The sequence below is a fragment of the Macrobrachium nipponense genome, chromosome 35 (genome assembly GCF_015104395.2).
Source record: "Macrobrachium nipponense isolate FS-2020 chromosome 35, ASM1510439v2, whole genome shotgun sequence".
In the NCBI taxonomy this organism is placed as follows: domain Eukaryota; kingdom Metazoa; phylum Arthropoda; class Malacostraca; order Decapoda; family Palaemonidae; genus Macrobrachium; species Macrobrachium nipponense.
In genome coordinates, this window is record NC_061096.1 from 55830191 (window position 1) to 55853779 (window position 23589).

The 23589-nt window shown below is 38.5% G+C and overlaps 1 protein-coding gene across 1 annotated transcript in view; it reads left to right on the forward strand.

Moving 5' to 3' along the window:
- Nucleotides 1-72: 72 nt before the first annotated feature.
- LOC135208797 (small lysine-rich protein 1-like) overlaps nt 73-23589 on the forward strand; it is a 23747-nt gene continuing 230 nt past the window's right edge. Inside the window, exons 1-3 of the mRNA XM_064241328.1 lie at nt 73-169; nt 18366-18571; nt 23266-23589. The exon at nt 23266-23589 is cut by the window's right edge and continues 230 nt beyond it. Coding sequence (XP_064097398.1) covers nt 18409-18571; nt 23266-23405 — 303 coding nt within the window. The 5' untranslated portion in view covers nt 73-169; nt 18366-18408 and the 3' untranslated portion in view covers nt 23406-23589. The remainder of the gene's footprint in view (nt 170-18365; nt 18572-23265) is intronic.

Sequence of the window (23589 nt, forward strand, 5' to 3'; positions counted from 1 at the left end):
GTGGGGGAGGTTTGTTTTAGCCCCGGTTCATGGGGCCGGTAACGTTGCCTTGGCAACCGTTGATATGGCGAGCAAACAGAGATGTTGTGCTAAGTAATAAATGCGAGTCCTGAATAGGGGTGTAATCAATTGCCACTATCAACATTGTTCTTCATTTGCACAAAACGCGGTAAGTCAACACTCGAGCATTGTCAGGCACCGGTTCTGTGAGGGTTATGTGATTTGGTGATCGTCTTTTTTTTAACCTAGTCCTAGCGAGCAGATTTCACCCTCTTTACAGTCATGTACATTCAATAGAAGTGTTTTATAAACCTGAACGTATTTTGTATGATAAAATCCAGCGTTAAAGAGGCGGGAAAATGAATTGCATAAAACTAAATCAAGAATAGCGTCTCTCTGCAAAAACTAAAGAAAATAGGTCTGAAATCGGAGGCTCCGTAGAAAAATACAATGAAATAGAATAAAAATAGAATAAAACCGAGTATGTTGGTTATCAGGTTAGCTGACCCCGTATCCAAAGCTATTGAGAAGAGGAAAATATTATTCTAGCGATCAGACACATCCCCATAAGTTATCGAAGCCAAAAAAAGTCCCTAAATTACTTTCAGTAGTTATTCGAAGGCCGGGTATTCACGCACAGGTTTACCTTCCAGTCTCCCTGTCAGTTCATCTGAATCTCAAAAGGCTAGTATATATAAAAGTTAGGTATATCTTAGTTTGACCAGACCACTGAGCTGACTAACAGCTCTCCTAGGGCTGGCCCGAAGGATTAGATATCTTTACGTGGCTAGAAACCAATTTGTTACCTAGCAACGGAACCTACAGCTTATTGTGGGATCCAAACCACATTATATCGAGAGATGAATTTCTAATCGCCAGAAAGAAATTCTTCTGATTCCACGTTGGCAGAACGGGGAATCGAACTCACAACTACCGAATCGGTGGGCGAGCACATAAACTACTCGTCCAACGAGGGACTAAAATATATATATGCACTGTGAAGAACACAATTCACAAGTTTCAAGCCACTCATCAAATTTTATTTCCATTCAGGAAATACCAGTGCAAAGGTTAGTTCCAGGTTCAAACCACGTTTATCCTATTAACATTCTGACAATGAAACAAATAAACAAGAAATACATAAAGAGACTACAATAAAATGCTACAGAATCACTCGAAAACTTCTCAAAGCTCACTGGCACTCCCTGTTACCACCTGAAACCAGCACTACAAACTTCTTTGTCATTCACTATTATGGATAATGTTAATATTTCAGGATTTATAAATAAAAACAAATGACACACACTATCTGTATATAGAAGTTCTTCAACATTGGAAAATAATTCACATTAGTTACAGTTAATTAAAAAATCCCCATAGTAGCACGAGTCTTCAAATGGATTTGTTTCTCCATGAGTTACAATAAAAGTAAATTTCGTTAAACAGTAAATCTGAAAAATTTACTGTTATGATCTTTCAACCACTCTAAACCAACGGTGATAGGAAGCCACCAAGAGCAATTTAATTTTTCAGCAACCTAACCACGTCATTTTCCATTTTTAACTTAATTGTTTCATTCAAAAAGTCTCTCTTCTTTCTCTTGGTTTTAAATTTTTTTTGCTCACTAATAACCCATTCGGAACATCTGAAACCTTTTCAACAGGTGAAGTGTCAACTATCCTTTCGATCACATCCTTTTTCTAATGTGTCTCGCCAATATCAGAGTCACTTTTCCTTTCCTCAGAAATACCGTTCCTAAACGTCTCTCTCTCGTTGTGATGATATTTCCGTTATTCCTGGCGGTTTGTCTCCTGTAAGCTCTTCTTGGTGTTTACTTTTCTTCAGTTTTTTTTATGATGCTCACTACGTGGTGATGATATTAGCAAACCAGCATTCAGCTTTTTTACTCTTTTCTTTTTCGTTCTCTTTTTATCCTTTAACATACTAATGTCCAAAGTTTTGTCTATTGCTTTCCTTGTCTCTCTCTCTGGTAATGACTTCTTCGTATTTTTATTAGAGAGCATTATGCCTTAAATTTCTCTTTACACACTAAGCACACAATTTCCAGGGTATTCCTCTGAATACAGTAGAGCGAAAGTTGGAGCGTCTAGCTATTCTTTAGCTTTTTCACATTTTTTCGTTTCTTCCTCAGCAAGTCTTTAATAAGCTGGCTCTTCATCTTGGGGAGCTTCAGAAGGCGGGATCTGTAAAGTCCTCTTTTCAGGGTGTAAAACTTTTTGTGCAGCAGATTTGCTCTTTTAATTCCTCAACATCTTCAAGTAAACCTAGGAAACAGATAATAAATATTCATTAAAATGCTGTCTATGTAATTTTACTTTTTGAGTGACTATGGACAAATGACAGTACAGCTTACTTTTTATGTTAGAATCCTGCATTATTGAAAACTACCGATAATAATTCCCTAATAAGGGAGAACAGGCTACGTCTGTACCTCTTTTCAAGATTCAGCCTTGTAGGGTAATAGACCGAGTCATTGGCACTACACGCTTAACCATCTCGTTTTCCTCCAATCAGTCTATTCACCATCGTGTCTACCTTTAACAGAGATCTGGAAGTCAACGTAAGATTTCTGCCTAATGAACACTTGGTTTTCAACTTGATTTCGTTGTTTCGGTATGAGCTGACAACAGAGTTGCCATTTCCTGTGATAATTTGAAAGCGACATTCACTTAGTTACGAAGAAAGATGGTATAGAATGGTACTACTATAAGGATGTGCTTGTGTGTGCGCGCGTGCATGCGTGTGTCTTTGTATTTGTGTGTGCATACGTGTTGCAAACGTTCAATTGAATTGAAGAATGATTTGAGTAGGGGGACATTTGTTAACAATTGTAAATCGTTTGGGAAAATGATTTTGAAAAATTAACTATCACATACACAAATCCCTAATAGAAACTCACTCTCTCTCTCTCTCTCTCTCTCTCTCTCTCTCCTGATTAGTGGATCTCTTCAATTCTGTATTTTCCCATTACCTTCTGTTACTACTTCTTTCCAATGAACGCAGAATACTATTTCAAAGTCAATGGGCCCCTGTGGGTGGTGGGCTTTGTTCTAAATGAATGAGATTCATCTTTAGAATAATAATAATAATAATAATAATAATAATAATAATAATAATAATAATAATAATAATAATAATAATAATAACAACAACTTGGACGATAAACTAGTTCACGAAATCATAGGAAATAGAAAACCTTCTTAATGGTATCAGACATCCGGTGTCTAATATCCTGAAGAATCAAGTGGCCAACGGTACGTACGACTATTGTGTTAGTGAATTTTTAGCCAATAATTCTCGTTACTCATTGGCATCATGATTGTTGTTAGGGTCAGTTGGGATGGGCAACCAGTGGTCCTGTTCTTGCCCAGGCCCGAAAAAATAAGAAAAAGGTAGAAAGGGATGGGTTTTGCAACCTTACTTTTTATGCATGTTTATTATTATTATTATTATTATTATTATTATTATTATTATTATTATTATTATTATTATACAGAAGATGAAATGTATTCATATGAAACAAGCCCACCACAGGGGCCACTTACTTGAAATTCAAGCTTCCAAAGAATATTATGGTGTACATTAGAAAGAAGTAAAAGAAAGTAACAGATAAACAGTCAGAAGAAATCAGTTCTTGGAAAAGAAAAAAAAATGGACAAATAACTAAATAAAGAAACAGATATATACTCGTAAAATGTAAGATTATAAAAATACACACCGTTACCCGTCATTTCACGTTGATCTATTTTTACTCATAGCTGTAGCTATCACTATTTCCTTTAAGGAGAAAAAGGTCGGGTTCTTGAAAACGCGATGTCGAAAAAAGAAGAAGAAAAACTGCTTGACCATTTTTTCTCTCTTTCTCTTGGTAATGTTGCAACATCACGTATATTACACACACACACTTGCGCATGCGGGGTATTCTTTCCTAAGGATAGTCATTATTGCCATGAGTGATGGGTCTCAATTGTCCCTTTCAGGTGTGTGCATTTCTGCTTCATTCCTGTCCTTTGGCATTCCTCGTTCGTAGACAGCATGTCTAAAAGGGGACCAGTCTTTGGGACATTATAATATATATATATATATATATATATATATATATATACACCTAGATGGACAGAATATTAATAAAAACCTCAATTACAGCATTATACACGAGGCATGGTAGTACACACATTAAATTTCCTGTTATATTCCAAAAGGAGTGATTTCACATGCACTGTCATATGTAAATACGTACACCAATATACTATTTTCCTCTCTCAACTTATCGAATGCAAAGCCTTAAATCTAAATGAAAGACCAAATGAAGAATTCCAGACCTTCGGGGCAAGCTGAGAGAGAGAGAGAGAGAGAGAGAGAGAGAGAGAGAGTGAGAATTCATTAAGACAAGAGGGTAAATAAGGGAAGATCCGCGAATTTTCTGCCATAGATGAGATAAAAAAAACCCGCACAGGGAAAGAGAGAGAGAGAGAGAGAACAGACAAACAAAAGATACGTATTGCAAAAAATCCCTATTGTTTTTACGAGAGAGAGAGAGAGATATTTCAGCATTTATATCACCAAGAGAAAAGACATAACTAAAAATCTTTCAGAATCTTTCCTGCTATATTTTGATTAATCAAAATATCTCTCGTGAAATATAAAAAATCAACGAAAAATCGAGAGAGAGAGGATAGTATATGAATTGGGTATGGCCTCTGTAGATAACATAACTCAGATATGGATTCCAGTTTGAAGAGAATATATGGCCTTACAGAGCGGCAGCCCGGACCGTTGAGATACAACGAACGAGATACCGACTGTAACCCCTACCGGTATTTAGGAGTAGACTTGTAAACTGTGAAACTGACCGTCTGCCGAAAATATATGGGTGGCTTACTTAACAAGCGCCACTAATTGCTCGTTAGATTTTGGGTCTAGATCCAATATATGAGATATCTGCAGACTCTACTAATTATAGAATGACCAGTGACAGCCATTTTGGAGGGTGGGTTCCCCCTGACAGACGCACTGAAAAGTGGGGGTTAATTGGATCTAGATCCAACTTAGGAGATACCGAGTAAAATTTACACTACAATAGCACTGCACATCCTAGAATACTGTGGTGGTAATGACAGACGTTTTAGTGGGTGGTTACCCCCTGACAGACGCCCCACAACGAGAGGGGAGGGGGAGACAGGATCTCCCTCCAACATCGGAGATACCAAGTAAAATTTTTAATACAATAGCACTGCACATCCTAGAGTACTGTGGTGGTAATGACAGACATTTTGTGGGTGGTTACCCTCTGGCAGACACCCCACAACGAGTGGGGAGGGGGAGAGGGAGGGGGAGACACGATCTGCATCCAACATTGGATATACCAAGTAAAATTTGTACTACAATAGCACTGCACATCCTAGAAAGCTGTGATGGTAATGCCAGACATTTTCGTGGGTGGTTAGCCCTTCACAGACATAACCTACGATTGGAAGGAGAGATGGGACACCTTGAAATATTTCAAAATCTATCATAGTCAATATTAATATTAGAAATATGGTATAAGTATCTGAAAATCGTGAGCCTGATAAAATGTAAAAGGCAAAAAATTCAAGAAGTATTGTGATGTTTCAGGATAAGAATTACTGCCGGAGTTATTTTTTAAAATTCCTATTGAAGTATGGAATATTTCACTTCATTAATTCCATCACATCTATATAAATACTATATGCGAGACTTTCTATGTGTGAGACTTGCTAATATTATATATATATATATATATATATATATATATATATATATATATATATATATATATATATATACACACTATATATAATATTAGCACTATCCTTTGGTTTGGAGTTATTACTTCACACAAAGTATTTTATCTGAATGGGAGGGGGTCACAATTGGCAACAGCTAAAAGTATGTGTGCTGAGCCATTTTTGAATAATTAAACTAGTCATATGGTGCCACTCTCAATTCCTCTAAAAAAAGAAATGTAAGATAAGTATTCTCGTTTTAATAGCGTGCTTTCTTGCCTATAGTTAGGACACTGCAGCCATGTCGAGGTTCGTAGCCCAACGTGTCTTACCATAACTGAATTGTTCTTTAGTTGCTATTGGTTCGTGTGGATGAAATGAAATTTTTATCGGATATGGGAGTTCGATTGATATTAAGACCAAAGTCCCATCATAGAGAGCCCTTTTAACACCCGCACATTCACAAAGAGATGATGTATCACAACACAAATAATTACTGGAAACGGAAATGTGAATGAATTGTTCAGGATAAGCTAACTATAAAGATTAAAACATTTTCCCCCGTTTTATTCCCCCTCCCGAAGTTGACGATCATACAACTTGGAGCTCCTGACTCCCAAATGAAGTTGGCCTATAATATCATGTCAGTTATCTAATAGTCAGTCCATTTATTTTCGGCTGCTTCACTCAAATTGATCTGTACACTATCACCAATTATCAGGTACCATATATATATTCAGGGAAGAAAATATAAACTCAAATAAAAATGATACGCAGTTTGATGTTTAAAGCCATCTGAGTGCGTTTGTCTCTTAACTTCCCGCCGGCACGCACCACAGGCAGCCTATGTAATGTGTTTCAATACATTTTATAGAAGCTGGCTTTGACGACCATTATTCGGCTAATTTTCTCCCTAGTAATATTTTTTTCTTTATTTTTTCATTATATCCAGTAGACAGGCACTAACATCATATTATATCCTCACCTCTGTTCAATGTATTTAAACCATAAGGAAAACTATGCTATAATTGAAAAATAATCTTTATGAATGTATAGATGTTATAGCAAATAACAGAAAGATTAAAATATTTACTCACTACCATCAAAATAGAAAATTGTCTCATAAATTTGAGCTCCTACCTTCTATCTCTATAGAATTTTGCTGGTAATTGAGGAACCACGTGGCAATTACACAGTATATGTATTAGAGTCATCTATTGGTAAACTTTAAAGTCATTTTGAATATGCCAACTTACCCCTGTAGCTAACAAGCCCCGGGCTCCCCTACTATAATTGAAGTCAGTTGTTTGCTTGACAAAACAATAATATAACTGAATTTATATGGGCCTACAGATGACTGTTATTTATATGAAACAAATAAATAATTTTTGTGTTAGATCAGCCAATGTTTACCGGGGTTCCGCGGAACCTTAGGGTTTCGTGAACGATCGCCAGGTGCTCCGTAAGAATTTGTTATTTATAAGTATATATTTTTCGTTAAACATGGCGTGAGAAATCGTAGTCCTATAATTTATTTTATCGGATTAATCGTGGCGAGTTTTTTCCCTTGTTTAACTAAAGGTAATTAAGGCAAAAATGCTTACACAAACACACACACTACACACACACACACACACACCCACCACACATATATTATAACTTATAATATATATAGATAGACATATATCTATATATATATATATATAATTTAATAACACACACACACATACATATATATATATATATAATATATATATATATATATATATGTGTGTGTGTGTGTGTGTGTGTGTTGTGTGTTTCCTTGGGATGAGGAAAATTGTCTCGGGTTCCTCAAAGTGTCAAAGGTTGGGAAACACGGTGTTAGATAAATACAAAGGATATAGAAAGGATAAAAATATTTATTAAGTATATCACGATAATGTATAATACGGGTCAATAGTAGCCCACTATACTAATCTAGACATTCATTATCAGGGCTTGCCCTTCCCCCTGCCCACCTGTTAGGGTGTGTCTGTCAGGGGGAAACCACCCACTAAAATGTCTGCCATTACCATCACAGCATTCTAGGATATGAAGTGCTATTGTAGTACAAATTTTACTTGGTATCTCCAATGTTGGATGCAGTTCCTGTCTCCCCCTCCCTCTCCCCCTCCCCACTCGTTGTGGGGTGTCTGTCAGGGGGTAACTACCCACTAAAATGTCTGGTATTATCATCACAGCATTCTAGGATGTGCAGTGCTATTGTAGTACAAATTTTACTTGGTATATCCAATGTTGGATGCAGATCCTGTCTCCCCCTCCCTCTCCCCCTTCCCCCCACTCGTTGTGGGGTGTCTGTCAGGGGGTAACTCCCCACTAAAATGTCTGGCATTACCATCACAGCATTCTAGGATGTGCAGTGCAATTGTAGTACAAATTTTACTTGGTATCTCCAATGTTGGATGCAGATCCTGTCTCCCCCTCCCCACTCGTTGTGGGGCGTCTGTCAGTGGGTAACCACCCACTAAAACGTCTGTCATTACCACCACAGTATTCTAGGATGTGCAGCGCTATTGTAGTGTAAATTTTACTCGGTATATCCTAAGTTGGATCTAGATTTAATTAACCCCCCCTTTTCAGTGCGTCTGTCAGGGAGAACCCACCCTCCAAAATGTCTGTCACTGGTCATTCTATAATCAGTAGAGTCTGCAGATATATTATATATTAGTTTCATCTGGTATCTCATATATTGGATCTAGACCCAAATTCTAACAAGCAATTAGTGGTGCTTGTTAAGTAAGCCACCCATATATTTTCGGCAGACGGTCAGTTTCACAGTTTACAAGTCTACTCCTAAATACTAGTAGTGGTTACAATCGATATCTCGATCGTTGTATCTCAATGGTCCGGGCTGCCAGTCTATTACCTGGCCTTGGCAGCGGAGGAATAGTCATCTTGTTTGTTGTGCCTGCCTATTCGCTGGTGAGGTTTCTCCTGACTAATGACGGAGCTGAACAGCCCAAGGAAAAGGAACTGAACGAGAGAATTGCGGCCTTGTGAGACACAATCCAATGAACTTGGACAGGACAATTCTTCAGCTGCAACAGAGGCCCAACTACTATGAAGAGATTCATGAGGCGGGCGGAAGGGAAGAACGATCTCGTGTAATCTACTAGATCACTCAGGAGGTGTTGCAACAACAGTCCTGACAAGACAGGGCCCACTCGCTCGAAGCTGAAACGTTGTTTTTGAAAATGGAGAACGATCAAGATGGCAGAAGAAAATCAGCAACTGTAGGATAACGCGAAGGAAATTGAGCAGATAAACGATGCCCTATGTGGTAGGATAAGGAGCAGACTGCATGCTTGAGAGGCTCGAAAAACTCCTACGACAGAAGGAGAAATACCTGCAGCTAAAGAACGAAGAAGCAGAGCGGATGGCGAGGCTAATCCCGGAACAAAAAGACGCGATGGACTCCAGTGTGAAGTTCAGGCGGTGAAACTCAAGAGGAACGAAATCGTCACCTGGAGTAGCTGGAGAGGAAGGCCGGTGTCAAGGGCGAACGGAACGACCAGCTGGAAGATTAGATTCGATAGCTGCGAGGGGCGAAGAACCTCCAGCAGAAATAAACACGTCTGGAGAGGGACAACTGGAAACTGCAGAAACTGCTGTCAATCTTCATGGAATGGTGCGATCAAGTCTGCGCTGGCCTCGCTCAGACGGATCAGACGTGAAAAAATTTGAGAAGAATGTTTCTTGTATGGAAAGTTTGATGTTTATTTTGTAATAAGGAAATTGAACTTGTATGGAAATATGTTAAAACATTTTCTTCATGTTTTATTGATTCCTGGAAGGTAAAGGAAAATTAAAATGGGAGGATAGTAGAAATGGTGGGGAAAACGAGAGGATTCGAGGTGCCAGGAGAGAAAGCAGAGGATCCAGAGAAGCCCCAGGAGAATTGAGAGGATTCAGTAGGATTCGTGGAAGTACCAGGAGAAGAAGCAGAGGGTTCAGAGAAGCCTCAGGAGAATTGAAACGATCCAGTGGCATATTCTGGTTCTAAGGCTAAGCATAGGTGTTGCTCTCTCCAGAGACTGCCGGGCTAGGCTCGCAACGGGTCCGGGGACGGGCGGGCAAAGTCCGCCACGGGTCCCGGGACGGGCGGGCGAGGTTCGCCACGAGTCCCAGGATGGGCGGGCAAAGACCACCATTGGTCCTGGCCCGCCATGGGTACTGAGACAGACGAGCAAGGCACGCCGCAGGTCCCAGGACGGGTGGGCGAGGCCCGCCACGGGTCCTGGGACGGGTGGGCAAAGCCTGCCACGGGTCCTGGGACAGGCAGGCAAGGCCCGCAAGGAGTCCCAGGACGGGCGAGCGAAGTCCGCCACAGGTCCCGTGACGGGCAGGCGCTGACCCCCACTGGTCCCAGGATGGACAGGCGAGACCCACCATGGGTCCCGGGATGAGCGGGCGAGACCCACCACAGGTCCCGGGACGGGCAGGTCCACCACGGGTCACAGGACGGGCGGGCCAGCCACAGGTCCTGGGACGGGTGGGCGAGGTCTGCCACGTGTCCTGGGATGGTTGTGAGAGGCCCACCATGGGTCCCGGGACTGTCGGGCAAGGTCTGCCATGGGTCCTAGGACTGGCAGGCAAGGCCTGATACGGGTCCCACAACCGGTGGCCGAGGTCCGCCATGTGTCCCGGGATGGGTGGGAGAGGCCCGCCACGGGTCCCGGAACTGGCGGGCAAGGTCTGCCATGGGTCCCGGGACTGGCGGGCAAGGTCTGCCATGGGTCACATGACACGTGGGAGAGGCCCACCACGGGTCCCGGACAGGCTGGTGAGGGCCGCTATGGGTCCTGCTGGAACAGGCAGGCGAGGCCTCGGTGGCCACGGCGAGGCCCGCCACAGGTCTTGGGACAGGCAGGAAGGTGACTGGGTCAGACTCTCATGGGTGGGGACCCTGGCGGGGAGGTGACTTTTAGCTTGATTGTCATTTTCTTATCACATACTACTCCACCTGCCTTTCTCCACCTCCCGAATGCAGCTTTTATCCTACTATCAATTTCAGCCTCACATCCTCCCTCTTGGCTTAAAGTAGATCCTAAGTATTTAAACTTTCCTGCCTGTTTTACAATCGATCCTCTTCTTTCTTGTATTGCTATTCTGTCTGTATCTTCCCTACTGCTCAGCAACACCTGTTTTAGTCACATCAACCTTTAAAAACTATTGACAATAATTTCCTAATAAGGAAAAACAAGCTACGTCTGTACGTCTTTTCACGCTTCAGCCTTGTAGGGTAAGAGTCTGTCATTGTCATTGTACGCTTACCCAGTCTATTCACCATCGTGTCTACCTTTAACAGAGATCCGGAAGTCAACGTAAGATTTCTGCCTAATGAACATTTGGTTTTCAACTTGATTTCGTTGTTTCGGTATGAGCTGACAGTTTTGCTATTTCCTGTGATAATTTGAAAGTGGCATTCACTCTAGTTACGAAGACAGATGGTAGAATGGTATAATGATTCGCTTGTGTGTGTATGCGTGCGTGTATTTGTATTTGTGTGTGCATACTTGTTTCAAACGAACCCGTCTGCAGGCATTCACTTGAAGAATGATTTGTAAATTGTATGTGAAAATTATTTTGAAAAATTAAGCATCCCAAACACAAGTAGCAAATGAAACACATACACACACACATTCTCTCTCTCTCTCTCTCTCTCTCTCTCTCTCTCTCTCTCTCTCTCTCTCTCTATCTTTTCATTCTGCATTTCTCATTACCTTCTGTTATTACTTCTTTCCAATGAATGGCAGAATATTTTTTGGAAGTCTCTCCTGTGTTGGGCTTGTTAAATATGGATAGGGTCATCTTCTGAATAATAATAATAATAATAATAATAATAATAATAATAATAATAATAATAATAATAATAATAATAACTATAATAATAATTCCAATCTCAGGCTGTTGGTTACTGTCGTTGTGGTGGTCAGTTGCTGGATGACGACCTCCAAGTACCTGACCGTCTTCCCCTTCAATTGGGTTGAATACCTGGCTGCCGGACAAAGCTCCTCTATGGCCAGAGGTTCCATTCACGTCGTTGACGTTTATTCCTTCATTTCTTTCCATCATTGGCATGGATTGACTATAAGAAAGCCTTCGACATGATACCACACACATGGCTAATAGAATGCCTGAAAATATATGGGGCAGAGGAAAACACCACCATGTTCCTCAAAAATACAATGCGCAATGGAATATAATACTTAAAAGCTCTGGAATGAGACTAGCAGAAGTTAATATCAGGAGAGGGATCTTCCAGGGCGACGCACTGTCCCCACTACTCTTCGTAGTTGCCATGATTCCCATGACAAAAGTACTGCAGACGATGGATGCCGGGTACCAACTCAAGAAAAGAGGCAACAGAATTAACCATATGATGTTCATGGACGATATCAAGCTGTAAAAGCATCAAGGAAATAGATACCCTAATCCAGACTGTAAGGATTGTATCTGGGGACATCAGGATGGAGTTTGGAATAGAAAAATGTGCCTTAGTCAACATACAAAAGGGCAAAGTAACAAGGATGAAGGGATAAAGCTGCCAGATGGGAGAAAATTTATCAAACACATAGATGAGACAGGATACAAATACCTGGGAATAATGGAAGGAGGGGATATAAAACACCATGAGATGAAGGACACGATCAGGAAAGAATATATGCAGAGACTCAAGGCGATACTCAAGTCAAAACTCAACGGCGGAAATATGATAAAAGCCATAAACACATGGGCAGTGCCAGTAATCAGATACAGCGCAGGAATAGTGGAATGGACGAAGGCAGAACTCCAGCGCATAGATTAGAAACCTAGGAAAATTATGACAAATACGGACAGACTATACGAAAGAAGAGGGAGAGGACTACTAAGTATAGAGGACTGCGTCAACATCGAGAACAGAGCACTGGGGCAATATCTGAAAACCAGTGAAGACGAGTGGCTCAAGAGTGCAAGGGAAGAAGGACTGATAAAAGTAGACGAAGACCCAGAAATATACAGAGACAGGAGAATGACAAAAGAACAGAGGACTGGCACAACAAACCACTGCACGGACAATACATGAGACAGACTAAAGAACTAGCCAGCGATGATACATGGCAATGGCTACAGAGGGGAGAGCTAAAGAAGGAAACTGAAGGAATGATAATAGCGGCACAAGATCAGGCCCTAAGAACCAGATATGTTCAAAGAACGATAGACGGAAATAACATCTCTCCCATACGTAGGAAGTGCAATACGAAAAATGAAACCATAAACCACATAGCAAGCGAATGTCCGGCACTTGCGCAGAACCAGTACAAAAAGAGGCATGATTCACTGGCAAAAGCCCTCCACTGGAGCCTGTGCAAGAAACACCAGCTACCTTGCAGTAATAAGTGGTACGAGCACCAACCTGAAAGAGTGATAGAAAACGATCAGACAAAGATCCTCTGAGACTATGGTATCAGAACAGATAGGGTGATATGTGCAAATAGACCAGACGTGACGTTGATTGACAAAATCAAGAAGAAAGTATCACTCATTGATGTCACAAAACCATGGGACACTAGAGTTGAAGAGAAAGAGAAGGAAAAACTGGATAAGTATCAAGACCTGAAAATAGAAATAAGAAGGATATGGGATATGCCAGTGAAAATTGTACCCATAATCATAGGAACACTAGGCACGATCCCAAGATCCCTGAAAAGGAATCTAGAAAAACTAGAGGCTGAAGTAGCTCCAGGACTCATGCAGAAGAGTGTGATCCTAGAAACGGCGCACATAGTAAGAAAAGTGATGGACTCCTAAGGAGGCAGGATGCAACCCAGAACCCCACACTATAAATACCACCCCAGTCGAATTGGAGGACTGTGATAGAGCAATAATAATAATAATAATAATAATAATAATAATAATAATAATAATAACTTCGAGACTACAACGGCCCCCTAGAAAGGCTAAAAAGGCTAAAATACAACGGACGATAAACAAGTTCACGACCGTTCGACGGATGAGTGTCCACACGTACAGAGTAAAAGCCCCATACACTGAACGATTGTCTGAACGATTTTCTGAACGACTGTCTGTATCGTTCATAAAAACAACATTGTGTATGGGCTTGTCTGAATGCAAAATTGGGCGGAGCTTCGTGTCTGAACGATCTCAGCGGGAATATGTCACGGCCAGACTGCTAGTTTACGATTTAAGTCTGTCATACACAGATCATACAATGTATGGGTTTGTCCGCCGATCTAACGCTATCGCGCGCGTCTCTTCTAGAGATGATGCCATGTCTTCTCGAGACAAAATCTTTGCTCAGACTGAAATCGGTCGGTCCGGAGATCGTTCATACTGTATGAATAGTGTGTGTGTGTGTGGGTCGATAACGACAATCGTTCAATCAGTCGTTCAGACAATCGAGGTGATTGCCCTCATTTCTCGCCCAACCTTCGTCGTAGCAACAACTATATTAAATGGCAGCGATGGAAACTCCGCTGTGGTGTTTGCGTATGGTAACACTGCGTCCCGGGCTTTACATAGTTACATTCAGCTTACATTCAACAGTAATAATAACCTTTATTCGAATATTAACGGTGTAATTCGCATACTGTAAATTATTAAAACACTGTTCAGTTACAAATGTACACCCAGATATCCTTTTATTTACCTAAAACTTACACATAGCGTAACTATTTAAAGCCCGGGACGCAGTGTTACCATGCGAAAACACCACAGCAATTCATTTCAAAATAGGAAAGAAGCAAAAAGGCATAACAGAGTTTGGTCTAAATATTGCCTATTGAAGCGAGATGTCTATTTTCATACAATAATAAATCGGGCTAAATTAGACCTGGGTGCTGGTTCAGTTATTTATGAAATAGACCGTGAAGCCTACTTTCACTAGTAACATCTTTCATAAAAAAAAAAAAAGCAGGACACTGGTCTAGGCCTATACCAAATTGTCTATCGCATGGAAAATCTTTTTCTCTTATAATTATCATAAGATTTGGGCTGGCAACGATCTGCAAATAGCACCGCATGGTTTAACAATGAAATTAATTAGGCCTATATACATGGTTTATTCATATTCTTGTCCGAGCGGCTGAGATCCTTCCCAGACGAAATCCGGCGGCGAACGGCCATAAAATCGTTGGTTACCTGTCCATACGTGCGATCACCTGTCAGTCGGTCGAAAGAACTTTTGGTAATTCTATCAGTTTTGGTGAGTGGACTGACTCTGCCCATAAACTGCCGTCCACACGTATACGTTTTAACGTCAGTTTCGATGAACTGACAGGTAAATCTGTGCGTGAATAGCCGGCTTTAAAGATGGTGAAGACAGTTTCAGCGATATGAAATAGGAAAATCATCTAAGTATTGATGTAAACCACTTAATTAATAGAGTTGTAACTTAAGACACGAAGACCGAAAGTATGGATATTTGCTATTAATTGTTCACTATCACTACATGACTCTATATAACGAACAGTGCAAACGTAGTATTTAGGTTGTAGATATATGCTAAGCACCATGTAGTATAACACTGTACGGTCAACCTCACGTGGTACTATGCAGGCATTCATAAAGAGTGCTTGCAGTGCCCCTTCTGGCCCTAGATACAACCTCTTAGCATACTTTTACTTTGCCACCATTTCCGCTTCCTGTTTTAAATGTGGCTTTTGTCTATTTTCTACGCCTACAGGGTTTTTGCTCCAGTTTCACCCTCAAATACTTGTTTCTTTTAATTTTCTGCGTCTATTTACATTGGTGGGTAACCACCCCAGCTCCTTTTCACTGTCTTGAACGCTGTTAGAGCCCCTGTGCTGGGCTTTGTAGCCTAAATCCCGTAATTTATTCGTTTATTCACCGTGTCGTATGAGACTACAAATATACCAGAAATGAAGACGCAACTTAGGAAAATGTGGTGGGTACTTTTACGTCCGAAGTACGATAACGATAAGTTACAGGAATATTGCACTAAAGAAAATACTCGCGTTTTGAGCAGGAAAGAATACTTGTATGAAATATATAGAAGAAGAAGGACACAGATATACACCAGAGCATGGCGAGGGAATGTATGCTATTTTTTTTTTTTTTATAGTGTGTGGTGTTTTGATTTTTAAACCAAATACTAACAAAGCTAATGGAATAAAAGAAGAGACTAATAAGTAATGACCGGCTATGCTAATTTGAAATGTTAGCACAAAGCACCAAAACTATAATGAGTGAAAAATCAGGGATAACCAAAAAGAAACTAAAGACGTTTGTATATAGTTTTTATTTAATATAAAGAAGAATTTATTCCAGAAACATTCAACTATAGAGAGAGAGAAAAAAAACAGTAATGTCTCTTTAAAGAACCCAAGGAGGCCGCCAGCATGTGATGACGAAATTGGCGCAGAAAATGATGAAGGTGATTATGCGTTATTGATAATAAAATATGAGAGGCTAACTTTGAGCTGCAAATCATTGTTAAAATTATTACATTTCAATGTTGCATTCCTAACATAAGAGAGAGAGAGAGAGAGAGAGAGAGAGAGTATTTTTTCTTACCATAGGTCTTGGCATTTATTGAATTCAGTTCACCATTACCCTTTACTCTTATTTGTATTTTATGACTAAAGCACAAAAGTAAGTTTTATGAATAAACAGGTAAAGAATCCTCCAAGTTTTTTTCGGCGCAATCGAGTTTTCTGTACAGCCACTACAGCGTATAATCAAGGCCATCAAAAATAGACCTATTTTCGTGGTCTCGGTATAATGCTATATGAACCGCTGCCCACGGAACGTTAACCACTACCCGTGTGGTGGCCTGACCTATATAGTTGCCAGAAGTACAATTATGGCTAACTTTGGCCATAAGTAAAATCAAAACTACTGAGGGTAGATGGCTGCAATTTGGTATGTTTGATGATTGGAGGGTGGATGATGAACATACCAATTTGCAGCTCTCTAGCCTCCGTGGTTTTTAAGATCTGAGGGTGGACAGGAAACTGCGGCCGAACAGACTAATAACCATCTCAGGACTTCATGAAACAAGGGTTCCACGTAATAGGTTACTTTATAGGAAAGAAGCACCTTGGAATGACTTGATTTGTATTTTCCCTTATCTCTTACTCCGCACAGGGAAGAGTAAATTCATTCCTGTTTTCTGCTGACGTCTCCTGATTTTCAGGTGTATCGGTTTTATCTTCTGTTACCTCATATTTATTTACTTGTCACCTTTTCCTATAACTTTCTGTGTGTGTGTGTGTGTGTGTGTGGGAGCTTTATTCTCTATTTCTTATGTTTATTTATCTATTATATTTTCCTATAACTTCTCTCTATTCCCTCACGTTTATTTATTTATTACTTTTTCCTATAGCTCACTCTACTCTCTCTCTCTCTCTCTCTCTCTCTCTCTCTCTCTCTCTCTCTCTCTCTCTCTCTCTCTCTCTCTGCAGGTTGGTATCCCCTTGGAATCCATCTGGGTTTGTATTTTCTTTTGACTCAGTCCATTAGGGGGTTTACAGCTGAAGATTCAAAGAAAGAAATAAGTCTATAAAACGCATATTGCGTATATTAGGCCTAGACTTTGTCTCTTCGCATGTTGTGTATATTAGGCCTAGACTTTGTCTCTTCGCATGTTGTGTATATTAGGCCTATAGACTGTTTGCAGAAGAGACACATTCAGTTCAGTGGCTGGTCCATTCCCTTCCATTCCAAGCTTTGGAATGACCTGCCATCTTCTTAGGTAGGCCTATCGCTTCCTTTAAGCTGAGTACCTAACCTTCCATTCTAAATGAGAATCTTTTTTAGAGAAATGTCGTCCGGAAGTTGACAGTAGACTGAAATGTTATGGAAACGTGATGAAGACAAGTTCGGAGCACTTAGCCAGGAAATAGTAGATTTAGAAGCAGCATAACTCAAGACTGAAGGTGAAGAAAATGAAAGTTTTTAGCTATTAACTTTAACATGGTCATCACGATTAAAGTCTTATACAGGTGGGATGTGATCAAGATGCACCAGAGTTAAAAAAAAAAAAAAAAGTTGAGTATAACTTAGTTTAACCAGACCACTTAGCTTATTAACAGCTCTCCTAGGACTGGACCGAAGGATTAGATATTTTTACGTGGCTTGGAACCAATTGGTCACCGAGCAACGGGACCTACAGCTTATTGTGGGATCCGAACCACTTTATATCGAGAAATTAATTTTTATCACCAGAAATTAATTCCTCTCATTCCGCGTTGGCCGAGCCGAGAAGCACCGAGTTCAGTCCGAAGTATGTTAACAAACATGTTAAAAGCCTTTTTTTCTTCTTCTTTTTTTCTGGATTGGAATATGCTCAGTTATACTATGTATAAATGGAGAAACAAATCCACAGATTTGTATATGTACATAAATTTAAAGCTAAATCTGTACAGAAAGTTTTCTGGAAACTGTTCCATTCCCCTTTTCATTCGAAAGTTTTCCGAACAGAAATATATGGATTTATTTATCCATTTCAAGACTCACCCTACTATGAGTACCTATTTTTTACAATAATAATATTAATAATGATAGTAATAATAACGACAATTTTATTTCAAGGGATGCTTAAGAGGAATAATCTTCAACAAATACCGAACAGGAGATGACGGAAGACAAAGCAGCTGATAAAGAGTCTGCCGGCGAACAGCAGAAGCCAGATGGAGGAGACCAATCCTCGCCTCCCAAGAGTCCAGAGAAGAAAGCTGAAAAGGGCGGGAAAAAGAAAGCCAAGAAGAAGTCTTCCAAGGAATCAGGCGGTGGCAAAGGTGAGACTTTACAAAATCTTCTTTTTCCCATCATTTAATTTATGTCGACTCGCAGAGCTTTTGCACTGAAAACTGAAAAGAAATGTGGACAGGATATGCTACCCGTAGAAATATATTAGTTTATTTGAAAATAATATGTCATTCAAAAGTTAAGTGTCACTGTAAACCAGCGGTTCCCAACCTTTGGCACTTTGAGGAACCGCTGAGACAATTTTTCTCATCCCAATGAACCCCAATATATATATCTATACATATATATATATCATATATATATATATATATATAGATATATATATATATCTATATATATATATATATATATATATATATAAACCACAGACCATAGGAGCTTTTGGTGAAGAGCTATGCTATGTCTCAAAACCCAGATGCATAGTATCCCTCGTATGTACACCGAAATCCGTCTATATTAGCGTGTGGGCATTGAATACCCAATTGCAACCTGCTACGGACTGGATTACTCTGACAAATTTTTTTCTATCATAGAACACTGGGAGTTCTGGTGGTGATAACACTGTCAGTCCATCTCAGAAGTAATAAATTTTCAGAGTCTGGTGGATTACACACACACACACACACACACACACACACACACACATATATATATATATATGTATATATATATATATATATATATATATATGATATACTATATATATAATATTTACATATAGTATTATATATTTCTACTTTCAAAATGCATGTTTCCCCTCTTTGAAATGTCATGTAGAATTTTACAACATTTTTTTCAGATTCCTAGATAGCTTAGAATAGGATGTTTTAAAATGTGTGTTCAGATTTAGCATTGCATATTGAAAAGAATATATATACGTAGAATGTAAAAAGAGAGAGATTCTTTGTCTTTTCGAAACTACTAGTGTTTAACTTTTATGTCAACACTGTAAGATTAGAGGGTCTGCGAGATCTGTTTGCTTTCCTAAATCTGTTAACGCATGTGATAGCGAGAGAATTGAGTCTTGCGTTGTTATCAAAACATGTCAATCTTAATTGTCACTCAGCCTCCGTTTCGATCGAGTAGAGTACTTTTTTTTTTTAACAGACTCGTCTTGTACGCATATGTCTTTGTCAAGTCCCACGTGGGAATTGTACATTTCTTTATGAAGATTGCGTCAGATTTTCGAAGCTACTGGAAGCATTCGTGACAAGAACGTTTTGTATCATATCTGCCCTGTCCAGCTTTTCCGTAAAGGAAGAGATTTCACTCTATCATAGAACCTCAAGGCATTAACATCTCTCTCGCTCTCTCTCGCTCTCTCTCTCTATCTCTCTCTCTCTCTCTCTCCCTCCCTCGACATCAGTGAGATTATATTAACGTAACGTAAATTGGTCACTCGTAACTTGTGAGAATTTCATATTTGATATTTCTTAGAGTTTATTTAGTGTTATTTAGTTTCTTTTGTGGAATCTGAACAGACATTGTTTCGTAATGGCGCCTGGTTTTTGTGAAAGTGTGATATACAAGCTGCAGCAAGAGAAAAAGAAGTTGGTATACCAAAAAGGTAAAGTGTGTTATATTTTATTAGTTGCAACTAATAATGGTTAGGTGATAACTAATAACTAATAACGGATAGGAATTGTGTTTAACTAATAATGGATAGGGAGTGTGGTTAAATAATAATTGATAGGAACTGTGGTTAACTAATAACAGATGGTTGTGAAGGTTTGGTAAAAACTGTTGGTTACAATGTTTTGAGTGAAAAGATTTACACTTTTACACAATGCGTATTTTTTTGTGTTTTGTGTTTGTTCCATTGTTTGTACACTATTTCATTTTCTTATTGAAGTGTGTCTTTTTATTTTATATTTTCATTTGCATTCACAATTTAATTGACTTAGTTATTTTCATTGCTTAATCATTGCACATTTAATTAAATTTAACATTTGTGAATTAATTTGCATTTACTTAGAATTCTTTTCAAGTTTTGTTGTTGTTTAGCACTTGTGAATTAACTTCAAATTTTCAATTATTGCCTAACACTTTTGAATTTTGATTGAATTAATTTTCTTGAATTTTGTGATAAATTAATTTTGATTTAATTTTACTTAATTTGATTCAAGAATTAATTAAACTTTACTTTGTTTTCAAGTAACAGTAATTTTCCCTGATATTGTGAATTTCACTTATAAATTTGAATTTAAATAATAAATTTTTGTATTTAAAATTTTTATATATTTTATTTTTATCCCAGTATATATGATTATGATTATATTGATGATAGGTAGAAACATAGAGTGGTAATTGATTTGCTTTCCTTCAATTTATTTGAAGTGACTTAGAACCAGAGAAGTACTTAGACTTCTGCAATCAGGGAAATACTTAGACTTTTAAAGTTGTTGATGGAGTGATGCCCTTTGATTAATTTAATTACTTACAAGATTACCTCACACCTGTTTTGATGAACTTAGTCTGATTTTCTGCGATACTGATTAGTGTTAAGGGATCACTGTTGCCTTTAGAGTATTCAGTCGTTTAAACGTGTTATGAAGGTTCAGGTGTCTGGTTTTTTTGGTGAGGTAATATTTGATGAATGGTAACCAGATACTTGGCACTTCGTAACAATATATATATGTATATATATATTTTACATATACTATCTATATATATATATATATATATATAAATATATATTATATATATATTATATATATATGTGTGTGTGTGTGTGTGTATATATATATATATGTTACGGCCATTTTGCAAAATTGGTCATTTTACAAAATTGCCGGCCATTATGCAAAAGGACCAAATTAGTGGTCATTTTGCAAAACGACCAAGATTTTGGTCAGTTTACAATATAAACAGTATTATTGTTGGTCCGTTTACAAAATCTCCATACAGCAAGCAGCCAGATGGAAAAAAAGCTTGTCATTCACTTCTGCAAATCATCTCTTATAATACTGGTTCATTTACTGGTTCATTTACCCGTTTCCCACTACGGGTAATTGTACTGTATAATTGTCGGGATCATTCACTTTAGTATCCTCCCCCCCCCCCCCCCCGTCTTTCAACGTAGTACTTTGTGTGCATTCAACTAGTTACTTGCTAAAACTTTATACGTATTGTTGTATTTGAAAGTTGTGTTTTCTGAAAATGAATAAAATTAGTTATGTTCACAACGTTTTATCATTCCCTCGCTTTTTTTTTCCATCTGGCTGCTTCCTGTATGGACATTTAGTAAACTAACCAACAATAATTTTGTAAACTGACCAAAATCTTGGTCGTTTTGCAAAATGTTGAGAAATTTAGGTAATTTTGCAAAATGACCACGAATTTGGTCCTTTTGCATAATGGCCGACAATTTTGCAAAATGACCAATTTTGCATAATGGCCGTAACATATATATATATATATATATATATATATATATATATATATATATATATATATATATATATATATATATATATATATATATATATATAAGCATTTGCAATAATTACCTTTAGTAAAACAGAGGAAAAAAAATAAATTATAGGACTGCGATTTCTCACGCCATGTTTAACGAAAAAAAATATAAACTTATAAATAATAGATAATTAAATAAAACATGAATTCCCACGGAACTCCTGGAGATCGTTCACGGAACCCTAGGGTTCCACGGAATCCCCGTTTGAGCATGGCTACTGTAAACTATAATTCTAAACGAGCGTTGATACTTATCGCCAGAAGAAAAATAAGAAAGTTTGATCTTGGTAAGACTTCGTACGAAGTGAGATAAATTTGCAGTTTATGTGAAATTTTATATCTTCAGACATACGACTTCCTGCATTACGCAGAAGCAAACATACTCGGTGTAACAGTAGGCTACATCAAACATTTCCTAATATAGTTAAAAGAATATCTAAATTACAGATAAAATAACAATTAGACTATCTCTTAAGAATCTAAAATAATAACTGTATTTCGAAAGGGGAAGTAATATAGTTGGATTTTTTTTCTCACATACATTGCGGTAAATATTACCAGAAAAATAAAATCCCAGTTTCTCTTGTTTATTTTTTTAGCTCAAAATTTACTCAAGTTATTTATCAAATAGCACAAGAAGTATAATCCCGTGTCGTCTGATACGATCCGTTCAGAAACATCCAAAATTAAGTACTCTGATGAGTGTCTCTGACGTCATTAACCGTTTCCTTTAGCTGGTATGGCGTGCGTATGCAAACAAAGGAAAACTATCTGTACTGCATTGTCTTGTACTATATATTTGGCTTTATTTGTTCTAACGTTGTACTATCTATATTCAGCTTTAACTTTATAGCATCAGGAATACATGTTATGTGAGTGTGTGTGAGAGAAATTTTGGGATGTATACCTATACCTGCGTATAGGTGACATGGAAATCAAAATAAGTGAAAGAAACTTTGAATAAGAAGTGAAATCAGAGTCAGATAAAGGAAGGACGATATATTCGACGTAGAATATAGAAAATCAGCGTTGACATTAAGCAGTCACCTGTGCTCACAGCGTTCTGCTCCAAATTCTAACAATGCAGTTTGTCCGCAACTGTGTTGCTTTAAAAACCCAATTTATGCTAACCATAATAATGAAAGTGGTGGTAATTATGTGCATGATTTTGTAGTAACTACAAACCAGAAATAAACTTTACTCTTTAAACGTCTCCCGTATATGCTCTAACTGTGCTTCTCTATTTCAGGAAGAATTCATGTCGATATCCTAGGTGAAACAGCGATGCAGAACGCCCTCTATATCTGTCACAGCGTTCAAGAGCTGCTTTTTTGGCGGGGTTATCAATGGGCGCCTGGCGGCAAGAAACCCAAGAAAGGGAAAAAATAAGGAAAAGATTTGTTGTAAGAATCTTGCAGAAAAATGTAGATAGAGAGAGAGAGAGAGAGAGAGAGAGAGAGAGAGAGAGAGAGCATTAGTGTCAAATTACTAAAATGCAACAGTTCTAAGTAGGAGCGAACGACTGTAAAAATGGCATAAAACACCATCAGGATTTTAGGCAACTTTATCAACC